We start from the raw sequence: 13,430 nt of genomic DNA on the forward strand, positions 1-13,430 counted from the left end.
CCTGTCCTGACTCTTTGTAAAATTTTGAGGTTTAATTTAGAAAAACCAAAGAGCACTACAGAACTGTTTCAATAAAAGCACGCAACTGTTTGCATTATGTGGGACTAGCGAGTAAATTGCTGTTGCTAACAGCTTGCTTTTGCCCTCCAAGGGCTCCTGCTTTTCAAACCGAGCACGCGTGTAACGTCACACGCGTCACAGGCCCGAGGTCCTTGCTGAGAGGTTCAAGGTCCACTCCCCCGGGCCCGGGAGGGAGGAAGTGTGGGCCTGCAGAGCTTGGCTCCGTGCACGCAAACGAGGGAGGGTTTGGCTTAGCTCAGTGAACAAAGACCCCAGGGCCAGGGTGGGTTCCCTTTTGAGTCCCGCGGAAAGATCTAGAAAGATGCCTGCAAATGGCTGGTGGGGGCGAGGATGACTAGTTTGCATCCGGATGTCCTGCCGTGTCCCAGGACACAGGAGCCACCGCTATGCAACCTCGATGAGTCCCCAGGATTCAGAAGCGGTCAGTGATTCCAGGCTGACCGTGGACACATCCGTCTCTCCTGCCGGGGTCAGGCCCACAGGACTTGCAGGGATCCCAGGGGCCATGTCACTCCTGCCAGTTTCCTGCTGCCTTGTTTCTGCAAGTGGCCCCGGGCAGCCCGCCATCTATGGGGTGCTGTGGTGACACACCCTTCGGTTTTCCGTCCACTGAACCCCAAAACCGGAGTGACAAAGGCTTCAGACCCTCCCTGAGGTCCTGATACCTGCCAGACCTCAAAGTACATCCGTTCTTGAGTGGGGCGAACCCCCTGTGGACGCATGTGCCCTTGAGCTGGACAGTGAGTGATGGGGGGGTCTTCCTCCCGAGTACCTCCGGGGCTGCGGGGGCCCTGCCGCTGCCACACGCTGTGATCACCACTGTCCGTCACGCTCCCGTGCACGTCTACGGGACACAGTCCCACTCTGCTCCCCACAGGTGTGCGAACTGGGGCAGGAACCCTCACACCTGCTTCTCTGGCAAGTGGGGTCATGGCCGCGCCCAGGTCCTCGTGCTGGCATGAAGGAGGCGGCCAGGCGAGTGAAAGAGGAGGGGGCCCCTCCGTCGATCCCAAGTTGTGATTCCGATGAGCCAGGATTCCGATTCGCAGCCCACGGCTTCTTTTCCGTCCGTTTGCTTGCAAGAAGGCTTGGTCGGAGGGCAGGCGGAGGGGCAAGCTGGGGTCAGGCTCCCAGGCCCCGCTGCTGGGGGGGCAGGACCTTCTGAGCGGCTGGGCATCTCGGGGTTTTATCTGTTTGCCCGTGGGTGTTTGTGGTTGCTGCTGTTTTAAGTTGCGACCCGCAATCCGACTTCAGAAAGAGAAAACCAAGCAGCCGGGTGCAGGAGAGGTCTGTCCCCCGCACTCCCCGCCCCCCATGGGGGGTGACCTGCGGGGTGGGGCTGGGGCTGCCCCATGAGCTCGGGGAGATCCAGGTTCACAGCCAACCGCCTTGGGAACCCGTGCATTTGCGCCTTCAGAGGCATCGTGCCTGGAGATTCCAGGGGCCTGTGGTGACATCCCGTCACCGTCCCCAGCAGGGCACGGGGCTGCGGGTGGCCAGACCCTGCTGCTGCCTCCGGGCCCCGGCCCCAAGCACGCAGACAGGCTGGCACCAGTGCCAGTTGCCACGGTGGCTGCTTTTCAACCATCTGATTTATTTAAATATGAAGAACACTTCATTTCTCCCCAGTTAGCCTGGAAGAAGGTCCCCTGGGAAAACTGTAAGAAAACAGCTGGTTCGGGCTCAGGGCAGCAGGATCGCTGTCCCTGGGAGTGATCCAGAGCCCGGCCTGACCCAGGAAAGCCGCGATTCCCCGGGGAGACCCCTTCACGTTCCCCAGTGCCTTTTTTGATAAGAAAGACGGGCAGAGGGTCCCAGACCCCCGCTCCATGTTCAGAGGACATCACCCAACAGCCCCCTAGAGAACCAGTAATGCGCCAGCTCTCCCAGCGCCCAGCTCCTTCAGCAGAAACGAGGAAAAGCCGCCCCCCCCGATGGGGCTCCTGGTCACAGCTCACTGCGGGATGCCTTGGCCACAATCACCAGCTTGGACAGCTCGGCCTTGAACGCCCCGGGCCTGTGGGACACTGCAAGAGAAGCACGTGGTCGGGCCCCACCACTCCAGACGCTTTGCGTCCTGGGCGGGGTAGGAGCACAGCCCCCGGAAGTGAACTCGACATGGAAAGGCCCCCAGCCCTGAAAGTCTTATGGGTGAGGAACCAAAGAAAGGAGAGAGAGGCTGGTGGGCTAGTCCTGAGGGCAGCAGGAGGTCTCAGGAACATTCAGGGTGGGAAGAGCCATGGTCATTTCTGCCACAGCCAGGATGGATGGGGGTCGGGGGCGGGCTGCGTCACCTCCCGCTGGCACTGGTGAACTTGTCTAAGGCCCAATAGGGCCTTTCAAGCAGGACCTGGGACTGTGGCCTCCACCGGCTCGTCCCCAGTGGCTCAGCCCTGCCCTTCTGCTGTGCACCCAGAGGTCAACGTTCTGCTGGCCGCCCCGTCTCCTGTCCTGGACCTCTACCCGGAACTGCCCCACACCCTCCAGGACCTGCAGGTGGGGCAGGGCTCCTTCCAGACCCACGGCCCCTCCTCTGAAAGCCCCACTCTCCGCGCCCCCCGCCACTCCCACGCCTGGTGATCCCCACAACCGTAAGGATCCTTCTCCTCACCTCTGGTGCCCCTCGGGACACTCAGGGCTCCCTACGACACGGTTCTACTCCCGTGTCCACCGTCATCATCACTCACCCCCGTGTTCTCACACGCGGGGCCCCAACGCCGGAGCTTCCCTCCCCTCTTTCTGCTCAGCATCTGCCCCTGAGGGCTGAACACCGCTCAGGACACCCAGGGCCCCCCCCGCCAGACCTTAGGGGTTCCTAACCCCACTGCCCAGGCATCGAAGCTGTTCCTGGTCACAGAACCCAGGACAGGTTGTGGGGATGTCGCAGGGGTCCCCTTCTGCGCAGCAATCCCACTGAACGTCCCCAAAGGCCCCAGGAGATTTTCAGGCCCCAAGTAGGGTTTAGCCTGTCCCATGAGCTAAGGCTGGTTTTTACGTTTACATAGCGTCAGCCGAAATCAAAGGAAAATGGTGTTTTGTGATCTGTAATTCACATTTCCGTGTTCTTAAATCGAGTTTTATTAGGACGCAGCTGTGCCCGTTCGGTGCCCTGTGGCTCATGGCTCCGCTCACCCGGGTTGAGTGGTCTCCGCAGAGCCCTTTACAGAAATGGGGTACAGACACTGGGCCGTCACCTGTTCCTCTGATGGGGGTGCTGCCCCCCCTTCTGTGCCTGAACCTGGGCTCCATCTCCACAAACCACCTTACGTACCTGCCGTCTTGGTCACTTCAAATTCCTCGCTTTTCAGGGGGACGTCGCTTTCTCGCTCAAACGCAGCCTTCGACTGAAAGAGCAAACGGAAGCGTCCCCACCGGGAAGGCAGGCCGCTCCTCCGGCTCCTCCCGCTCCCGAGGGCAGTGCGGGCTAAAGCGCCGGGCTCGGACGCTCTGACTGCAGGGCGTCGGGCACGCTCTGACTGCAGGGCGTCGGGCACCGCTCTCTTAAGCACGTGAGAGAAGCCCGCAAGGGCGGCGGTTAATCCGCTTAAGAGATCGTCAAGCGGCTTCAAACTTCCTGCGCCTTTGCTGCGGATCGGAGGAAGGTACTTTCCCCTTCGGTGAACACAGGCAAACCCAGAAGTGGCACAGCCTCCCGATTCAACTGCACAAATCAGACCCGTGTCTCTTTCTCTGGGCTCAGTGAGGTTCGGGCCCGGCGGGAGCTCGGGGGCGCAGCGAGCAGCACTCCGCGGTGGGACAGCTGGGAGCAGCCTGCTCCGTGCGCCCTGCGCGCCACCAACCACAAGGCACCGGAGCCGCGGCGCACCAGGCCCTCCCCACACCAGCAAGCAGGCTGCCCCTGCCTCGGGTGCTCCTGACCTTGCTGTCCCCTCAAGGGTCTGCGCCCCTCCCTGCTGGCTTCCCGGGGGGCCGCGCCAGCAGGGGGCACTGGCGGGAGATGGCGGGGGAGGGGTGCTAGGAGAGGGAGGCCCGGCGGCCGGTTCCTGAGGAGGGTCTCTAGGGGTCAGCAGGGTCCCACTCTGGGCCCCGCGCCCCGTCCCTGGCACGTCCGGGCCCGGGCGTCTGCGTGGTGTCCTACACCTCACGGCCCGTGCCTGTCCCCGCACCGCCCCGCAGCCCCGGCAGGACGCCCCACGCGGTACTCACGTAGGCCATGCCGTACTCGATCTCCGCGCCCCGCACCTCTGCCCTGAACTGTGTGAAGTATAAGTAGGACTTGCCCTGGGGCCTGCAAAGGAAGGGCAGGCAAGGGGGTCAGCCCCGGCCTCCTCAACGTCATCTCTTCGTTCCTGTTTACTAGAACATTCTTTTGGCTCATTTACTGACAAGTCTGGTTCTCCTTCTGGGTCCGAGCTGTTTTACGACAGAACGAGCGCTTTTCCATCGAGTACCAGGAACCAGGGCGTGGTGACATCCCGGGCAACAAGCAGCACAGGAGTTAACTGGGCAGAGGAGGGAGCGAGCAGAGGGCAGGGGTCCCGGCGGGTGCAAACGGGGGCATTTCTAGAACGACCAGGTCAGCATGGCCAGAGCAGAGAGTTGCTGCAAGGGCGGATGCGGGCAGCGAGGGGGCCACAGAGTAGAGCCCCGCGTGCCCGCGGACAGGGATGGGGTGAGGGGCAGCGGTGGGGGGGCCAGGAGAGTCCTGTAGGGGGCGCGTCAGCAGGGAGGCGGGGGAGGTCCAGGGAGCCTCCCGCACCCTCCACGCCCCAGCAGCTGCGCCAGGCCTGCTCCGCTGCTGTGTGAAGCTGGAACAACAGCCCGTTCAGCAGGACCTCTCGCCAAGCGAGCGGTCCCCCAGTCAGGGGGGCCCAGTTAACTCCCACTTAACTTCTGGGGCCGAGCGTATCCACAGGCCTCTGTGGCTCGGCGCTAGTGCCCACACGCCATCATCAGAATGGCCCCGGGGGCTCCTCTGCCTGCTGCCGACAGGGGCTGGTCCACAGAGTGGGTGAGACCGTCCCCAGCACTGTCTACAAGCTCCTGCTTCAGACAGCAGCAGGCAGGGGACTGTGGGGTGCTACCCGCAAGCAGAACTCGAACACGGGTGTTCTGCCACGGCCCTCCATGTGATCTGCGCCCCTCTGCTGACCCCCAGGGGGCAGGACTACAGCTTGGACGTCTGTGAGTCCCCCGGAATTCATGCACTACACCAGCCCTACAAGCATCGCTGGCATAACCGGATCCAGGCCACAGAGACCCGGGGAGCAGGGCCAGGATGTGATGCCTCTCCAGCACCCGCCCCCACAGGGCTGAGCACCCCGTTCCCTCTGTCCCTTCTCAGGGCCACGGCTCACTCATGTTGTAGTACAGGGCAGGGAGACAGAGGGGGACGGTGTGGGGAAGCCTGGCCCCAGCCTCCCCACCCGCTCTGGGCCCCGTGTCCACAAGCTTCCCTGGGGAGCCGTCCCCAGCAGTGTCACCACGCCCCTCCTGCCTGCACGTGGGTGACCACTGCCCTCAGTCCACGCCCCGCAGGGGTGACAGCTCCTGCACCTAGAGTCACCGCAGGCACCCACCCTCTGCAGCCCCAGAGAGGCGCCTCCTGCAGGGGAGACACACATACACCCCCCACAGGGACCCCGGGCTCACCTCCAGATGGTGCAGGTGAAGTGCTGGTGGTCCTCGCTGGTCCCCAGGCTCATCTGCCACTTCTGGGGAGAGAGGGAAGACACAGGTCAGTCCAGGACGCCCTCCAGTTCTGCCAACCTTCCCTGGGCCTCCCGGCTGCCGCCTGGCTCAGGGGCAGGCGGACGCCTCTGGGCGAGACCACAGGGGTGGGCACATGTCCTCAGGTGCCTGTCCACACCCACAGGAGATGCAGCACTGAGCCTGAGCCGGACTGTCGGCTACAGCCGGGGTGGGCTCAGCAACGGTCACAAGCGTCCCATTCTCAGTGGCAGCCATCAATGACCGGGGAGGCCATCGGTGGGGGGGGGAGCCGGAGGCACAAATCTGTGCCTTGGGCTCACTTTTGCTATGAACCTAAAACGGCTCTAAAAAATAAAGCCTATCAAAAAAAACAAACCCTAAAGTAAAAGGAGACCCTATATCCATGCTTGCTGGATCGGGACCAAGTCCTCGGAGCAGACACGAGACTGCAGTGCTCGCGGGGTGGGACCCAGTGACTGGAGGCACCAGGAAGCTTTCTAGGTGATCTTCTTTTGGAAGGGTGTGAAAGTGTTAGCTTTTTTTAAAAAAAATCAAGAAAGATTAAGAGTCAGACACTCAGCTGACTGAGCAACCCCAGCGTCCCTGAAAATTCGAATTTTTAAATGACTCTCAAACAAACCACTACCAGCTTTTTCTAATTTTCATGGCGCCTGCAAACCTGGCGGGTGGACACGGGCAGTCCCTGTGGGCTCTGGGGTGCCGAAGGCGCCTGTATGTTTTGCTAGTAAAATGGGAGTCTGCGGTCCCCTGCCTAGAGTACTAAGATACTGGTACTCCTGGTTCAACATCAGAGTTTCTTCACGAACAAAACAGACCATTTTTAGGTTCATCATGACTGGAATAAACAGTCCCCCAGATGCCGTCTGCCCACAGCAGGGAAACGGGAACCAGGGACTCTGGCTCGGCAAAGGGACGGCTGCCGGCCACACCTACGGACGTGGCGATTTTTCTTCCTCCTATCTAAAAACACCTGTCTGTGGCTCGAAGGCCTGTGAGCACCTGCAAACGGTTTTTAAAGATTTTATTTATTTATTTGAGAGACAGAGATCACAGCTAGGCAGAGAGGCAGGCAGAGAGAGAGAGAAAGCAGGCTCCCCAGGAGCGGAGAGCCCAATGTGGGGCTCGATCCCAGGACCCTGGGATCCTGACCTGAGTCAAAGGCAGAGGCTTTAACCCACTGAGCCACCCAGGTGCCCCTGGAAATGGTTTTATGCAATGAAATAGATCCGAGAAGTTTTCCACGGCTCTGAATAAGCTCTTGAAGATGAGGCAAATGTTGAAACACTGCTTTAAAAAATTACAAATGCAAACAAATTTAAAACCCAGAGTTTCTTAGCAAGAGGGTCGACATCCCTCTGAGCGGCCTCCCGGTTCCGTGAGCCTCGCCGCCGTCCCGGGGCTGCAGGGCGCGGTGCGCAGATGGTGAGGCTCGGGTTTGGGCGTGGAGTCATTCCTGCGATTATGTGTTCCGGGGACAGCCTGAGCCCCTGGGGAAGTCAGCCCAGGAGTGGCTGGGTATGACAGATGACACTTAATTGGCGGTTGTGATTAGTTTTTATTAAGATATAAACGACATATGGAGAAATGCACCCCTTTTGGTGACAGTTCTAGAAGCTCCGACAAATGCTTCCAGCTCTGTATCCACCATTAATGAAGACAGACCAGATCTGTGTCCCTGGGTCCCCGCCCCTTCCCTCTGCAGTTAACTCACTCCCACAAATCCTTGGTAACTGCTGACCCCATCTCAGAGTTGTGCCTTTGCAAGACCGTCCCCAGACTGGAACTGGGCAGTGCACAGTCTGGCGTGGTTTCACTTAGCGTGGGACAGTGGAGAGCCTTCCACACCACCGGCCGTGTCCACGGGTCCTTTATTCAATAGCTCGACTGAGAAATATGGACACGCTACACAATTCACCCTCGTATGGTGAACGATTCTGTGTTTTCTAGCACGTGCAGAGATCTGCAACCATCCCCATGATCTAGAACATTCCATCACCCCAGAAAGAAGCTCTATCCCTTCCCCGCCCACCTGAGTCCCCTTCCCATCCGTGGATGGGCCTGTTCTGGACATGTCACACACGTGGGCTCAGGGTCTGTCCCCAGGGCAGCGTGTGGGTGCCGCGCCCCTGTATACAGCAGTGACACTCCCGTGCGTGGTAGACAGACGGTGTGCCTCCGTTCACCCACGGACGGACACCACGGTTGTTTCCGCCTGTGGGCCACCGTGAACCCTACTGCTGTGAAGGGTCGTGTACAGGGTTTTGCGTGGGTGAGTTTTCATTCCTGGAGGGCAGAGAGCTCACAGTGGGAGTGCGGGGTTCTAGAGTGAGCGCACGTCTAACTCTGTAAGAGATGGCCTGTTTGCGTCCCCACCAAACACAGCCAAGCTCCCCAGCTAGACATCCTGTGCCTGCTGTCACCTGCCAGCACAGCCCTGGCCTCCCAGGTGACCCCCTGCCAAAGTCAACCATCACCGAAGGAGCAGGCGCGGGCTGTGCTCCCTCAGAGGCCCTAGCTCCACGCTCCGTGCACCCGGCGCCCCCGCACACCCCCAGCCCGGCCACAGGTCCTCCCGGGCACCAACCAGACACTGGGGCTTCCTCTCTCTGATGAGGCCTCTGCAGGAACGCCCCCGGGGCCCTCCGCGATGTCCGGCAAAAGCTACAGAACATCTAACCATCCCTGCACCTTTGCTGAGAATCTGGCCGCCATTCACTTGGGAGGTGGCCGCAGGACAGCCACCAAAGAGCCACCCCTCCGGCTCATGCAGCACCACCTGCCCAGGCGCTCGGCTCCCTGTGGTCCTGTCACCGCTCTAGATGGCCTGCAGCTGGGACAAGTCTGAGCCACGACACGTCTGCTCTGCGTAGAGCTGATTTCCTGCGGGATGCACCCCGTCTTCCAAAATGAATTCCAGCCGACTGCTGGAAGTATAGTTTGTGAGCCAACCGCTACTCCAGGACAGGGCTCCGGTCTGCGGCGGCCCCGGCCTGTGTGCGTGAACTTGGCTCGCTCACCCAACGCGGCATCAGGCTGTCCACATCTGAGAGTTTAAGTTCAGTCAGAGGAGGCAGGGCGGGGGTCCACGCACTTGATCTCTTCCAAGCTGCTGGTGACCCTGGGTCAGGAGCACAGAGCAGTGGATGGGGTCTGTGCCCCAGGGACCTCGGTCACTTCCCAGCTGGGGGAGCCTGGGTCTCCGTGTCCTCGAGTGTGAAATGGGGTAACGCCAGAGCACCGCGGCCCCCGGAGCGGTGGAGAGGAAGAAACGGGATGTGCATGTGGCTTAGCACCGCACAGACGCCACGGGAGAGCCGCTGCTTCGGGTCACGGTCCCGTCAATCAGTTATGTCCACACATCCAAAGGCTGCCACGGGAAGAGGGCACGGTGGGCCTGGTTCCGGGTGCCAGGGCAGGCTGGACTGATGGGTTTTGGCTCACGATGAGGAGGAACATTCTACCACTTGGCTTCATCCCACAGTGGAGAGGACCATTTGGAGAAGCAGTGAGGCCTGGAGGTGAGGCGGGAAGGGGTGGACGATTGCAGGAAGCCTGGTGGCCGGGGGTCACCGCTTGTTTGCTGCATTTTGTTAAAATAACGTCACCAGAAATCATTTACTTACAAACAAGACCTATCCGGAGCACCAGAAGTCGCTCTTGCCCAATGGGCTCCAACGAGGGGGAATTCTGTCCTTCACGGAACACTGGGCAATGTCTGGACATGTTTCTGGAAGTCAGGGCTGGGGGCTGGGGTGCTCCTGGCCCTGACTGAGTGGGGCTGGGGAGGCTGCTCGGGGCCCCGGTGCCTGGGAAAGCTCCCTCAGAGAGCGACCTGGCCCTGAATCCCAGACGTTAGCGGTGCTGTGGGGAGACAGAGCCGCCCCTGCCCATTTCAACGTGCTGTCCCGAGGGGAAGGAGAGAGGGGCTGCGAACCGGCCTGCCGCGAGTGACGCGCACAAGAGCGGCTCCCAAGCAGCCCCCATCTCTCCAACTCTGCACTGTCAGCTGACACAGCGCCGCACACTGTTCCAGAACGACAGTACTTCCTAAAATCTGGTTGCTGGGGAGGAAAGCACAATTCGGGACAGAACGATGGAGGGGCGCCTGGGTGGCTCAGTCAGTTAAGCATCTGCCTTCAGATCAGGTCCTGATCCCAGGGTCCTGGGACTGAGCCCCGCATCGGGCTCCCTGCTCAAGGGGGAACCTGCTTCTCCCTCTGCCTCTTAACCCCGCTCGTGCTGTCTAAGAAATGGACAAAATCTCCAAAAAAAAGAGAAGATAGTTTTTACTGATTTTTATAGTGATGCTGAGTTCTTCCTTTTCATTTTTCTTTTATTCTTTCCAACGACATTGAGCAGAAAGTCTGTGTCTTCCCGAACACCTGCGGCTCTCCGGCCCGACAAGACCAAGCAGCGGTATGCAGACAGCACTCCAGGCCAACACTTTATTCTCGGGGTGCCTTCTGACAGCGCGTCACTGCTAGTCTGTGGCTGCGGCTACTGCTGCATGCCAACCTCACCACCTTACAACCACTACCATTTCTTCTCTGCCAGTTCTGGAGGCCGGAAGTTCAAATCAAGGTGTCCCCAGGCTAGGCTCCCTCTGAGGGCCCTGGGGCAGGATCCTTCCTGCCTCTTCCGGTTTCTAGTGGCTCCAGGTGTCCCCTGGCTTGTGGCTGCGCCCCTCCACCTCTGCCTCCGTCTTCACACGGCCTTTTCCTGCGTGTCTTCTCCTCTATCAAATCTCCCCTGAGTGTCTCTCGTCAGAGGAGCTGCCGCTGGATCTAGGCCCCCCTGTATAAACCAGGATGATCTCTTCATTGCAAAATCCTGAATTTACTGTGCAAATATTTTTTTCTAATTAAAGTTACATCCATAGGTTCCAGGAATTAGGATGCGAATGTATATTTGGGGTGGGGGGTTATTCAAGTCACTACCCTGCGTGATAAATGACCACAAATTTAACAGCTTGACTGCACTCCCCACTGCTCAGCTCTCCGTCCCCGAGGCAAAGGGTGGCCACGGCGGGCCCTCTGCTCAGAGCCTCCCCGGACTGGACTCACGGTACCAGCAGACTGTACCCCTGACTGAGGCTCAGAGTCCTCTTCAAACTCATGTGCTTATGGTGAGATTGAGTTCCTGCAGAGGTAAAACTGAAGTCATGCCGCCTGCCAGGGGCTGCCCTCAGCTCCTAAGGGCCACCTGCCCTCCCGGCCCTGCGCTCCCCTCACAGCCAGCAATGGTGAGTCACTTTCTTCTTACGCTTCAGATCTCTTATTATTTCTCGGCCGCCAGCTGCTGGAGAAAACAGCCACCAAGAAATGGGGACCTCAGTCCTACATGGCAAGGAACTAAATTCTACCAACAGCTTGAACGAGCCTGTAGATAAGACCCCGCCGGCTGACAACTTGATCTGGGCTTTATGAAGCACCCGGCTGAGCTGACCGTGGCTTCTGACCTCCAGAATTAGGAGATAATAAATGGGTGTTGTTTTAAGTTGCTAAGTCTGTCATGATTTGTCACGCAGCACAGAAGGCAAATAAAATACTCCTAAGAGAGGCTCATGGGCGCAGCATGTCCGTATCTCCCAGGCCTCTTTCTACCCAGACACTTGTTCACTCTGGAATTCCAGGGGCAATCTGCCATCACTTGTTACCTTGAGCATTATCTTTTATTGGTGAGACAAGCATAGTTCAATGAGTGTAAGTTAATTAAGGTATGACCCAATCCCACTGCTTCTTGGAGAGCATCTCTCCGTGACAGTGGATACTGCCGTACAAAAGCACGTGGAATTTTGAACAACTCACCTCGTTGGTCCCTCCTTGAGAAGCGTAGGTGAACGCACAAGTGTATTTGTCCTGGAAAACGGAAGGTGGAGAAAAGCTCGTTAGGAGGTGACCCTTAGTGCTTATGATGCAGGATGCCCTTCTGAGGTCCAAAGTCAAGACAATCCGTCTTTTAAGCATCTGCACTAAGCGGAGGGAGGCAGCGCAAGATTCCTGGCTGATGTCCCAGGAGGCCCGCCCCGCACGTCCTCCCAGTGTCTACCGACACAAAACTCCCCTACCTGCCCCCCTGTTCGGGCGCTCCTGAGTCAGGACAAACAACTCAGGTGGCTTCTGGGGGATGAAGAACAGGAAAAGGGGTAGGGGGAGGTCCTACATCCTCCAAGCACCCACCCATCTAGACACACGGACTTTGGAAGCAGGCTGTGGACACCAGAAAACCCATCTCTGCCCTGTTGTGGGCCTCAGACAAGGGAAAGCTTTTCTGAGCCTGTTTCCCTCAACTGTGAAATGGTCCTAGCAAATCAAACACTTGGCACAGTATCTGGCTATAAGGAAGTACTCAATGAACAGCATCAATGGGCATCCCTTACAGACAGGGAACGCGGAGGTGGGAGGGGAAGGACTTCTCCAACAAGCTAGGGGGAGGGCGGGGCTAGACCCAGGCCCGCAGACCTCCAGATGAGGTCTTGCCTCACCCCTCACTGAAAGAGAGGGCGGGCCTCGTGCAATGGAGAAAAAGAGCAACGTCCGTCCACTTCCTCCCTCGTCAGAGCTGCAGCGGGGCTGACCTTCTGCAGAGCCTGGAGGCGAAATACCCCTCGGCCTCCTCTCTCCCCACCTCGGGGGCGGCTCAGCCCTGCAGTGGCCGGGGGATCGCCTGGTCTGGGAGCGAGGGCTGCCTGGGCACGCTGGGCATGGGAGAGGAAACAGGCACAGAGGCTGGGGACCCACCCCCTCCGAGTCCCCGCACTCCAGGACTTCCGGCTCCCCTAAGGTCAGTCGCGCCTCAGTGGTGACCGCACCCTCCAGACCCCCTTCTCAACTCAGTCTCCGCCCCCCGAACGTCCGTGTCCCATTCTCAGGACCCGCTCCCACCGGCGCCACCGCTCAAGCCCCCCGGGGCGGCAGCGGTACGTACCCCCGGGCCGACGTTCTGGGAAAAGGAGTGCACGACGCCGCCGGGCCGCACGTCAAACGCTACCGTCGTGGGCTCGGACACCGCCTCCGCCGGCCTCAACGCAGCGGCCGCCAGCAGCAACGCAGCCCACAAGCTCGCGCCGCCGCCGTTCCTCCTTTCGCTGGGCGCCGCCATCTTGGGATCGGGTCCGCAGGGCTGGGGCGGCGACGGGACGCCGCGAGGGACACGTGGGGCATCCGCTCGAGGCCACGTCGGCGGCGTCTCAGCCACGTGACCTGGCGCGCCCCGCCTCCCCCCGGACTGGGCCTGCCATGTTGGGGCGGGGCTTGGACTTCTGGGAGGAGACCCTGGGGTGAGTGGGCCTGGAGACCAACCGTGCTGCAGTTCCTAACCCTGTGACTGAGCCCACAGCTCTTCCACTTAGTAAATGTAGTAAGTTCCGTCTGGAATGAGGGAAATGGACGATGACCTCAGTTGTTGTCCCCAAGATCCCTGGGTGGATCTGAAAATTAGAGGAACCCTCGTTTAGGATGGAGTGGAGAGGCCGGCAGGGAAAGCTCTGCACCCTGTGAGTCAGTTACAGATCAACAGGAAGGCAGGCCCCTTGCAAGTCCATAGTATGTTAACCACTACCTTACGGCCCTTATAGGAGGAAGGGAATTTTCCCCTGCCCTGGCAACAACCCAGCCAATGAGAGACAGCCACAGCCCAGCCAATTAGAGGCAGCC

At 59.6% G+C, this 13,430-nt stretch overlaps 1 protein-coding gene across 1 annotated transcript; it reads right to left on the reverse strand.

The window, feature by feature from the left end:
* Positions 1–66: 66 nt before the first annotated feature.
* MYDGF (myeloid derived growth factor) lies at positions 67–12,935 on the reverse strand. Its single transcript, XM_032306894.1, has 6 exons — positions 12,703–12,935; positions 11,583–11,633; positions 5,695–5,756; positions 4,249–4,330; positions 3,353–3,425; positions 67–2,108 (listed from the first exon to the last, which is right to left on the reverse strand). The coding sequence occupies exons 1-6, from the start codon at positions 12,874–12,876 to the stop codon at positions 2,029–2,031; spliced, it is 522 nt and encodes a 173-aa protein (XP_032162785.1). The 5' UTR covers positions 12,877–12,935; the 3' UTR covers positions 67–2,028.
* Between the last annotated feature and the right edge of the window lie 495 nt (positions 12,936–13,430).

The sequence above is a fragment of the Mustela erminea genome, chromosome 1, assembly GCF_009829155.1.
Source record: "Mustela erminea isolate mMusErm1 chromosome 1, mMusErm1.Pri, whole genome shotgun sequence".
NCBI lineage: Eukaryota > Metazoa > Chordata > Mammalia > Carnivora > Mustelidae > Mustela > Mustela erminea.

Coding starts and splice junctions, on each gene's coding strand:
- MYDGF (XM_032306894.1), bottom strand. CDS start 12,876: ATGGCGGCGCCCAGCGAAAGGAGGAACGGCGGCGGCGCGAGCTTGTGG. Junction 5,757..11,582: donor CTCAAGGAGGGACCAACGAG/GTGAGTTGTTCA, acceptor CTCTCTCCCCAG/AAGTGGCAGATGAGCCTGGG. Junction 3,426..4,248: donor TCGAGTACGGCATGGCCTAC/GTGAGTACCGCG, acceptor TTGCTCTTTCAG/TCGAAGGCTGCGTTTGAGCG.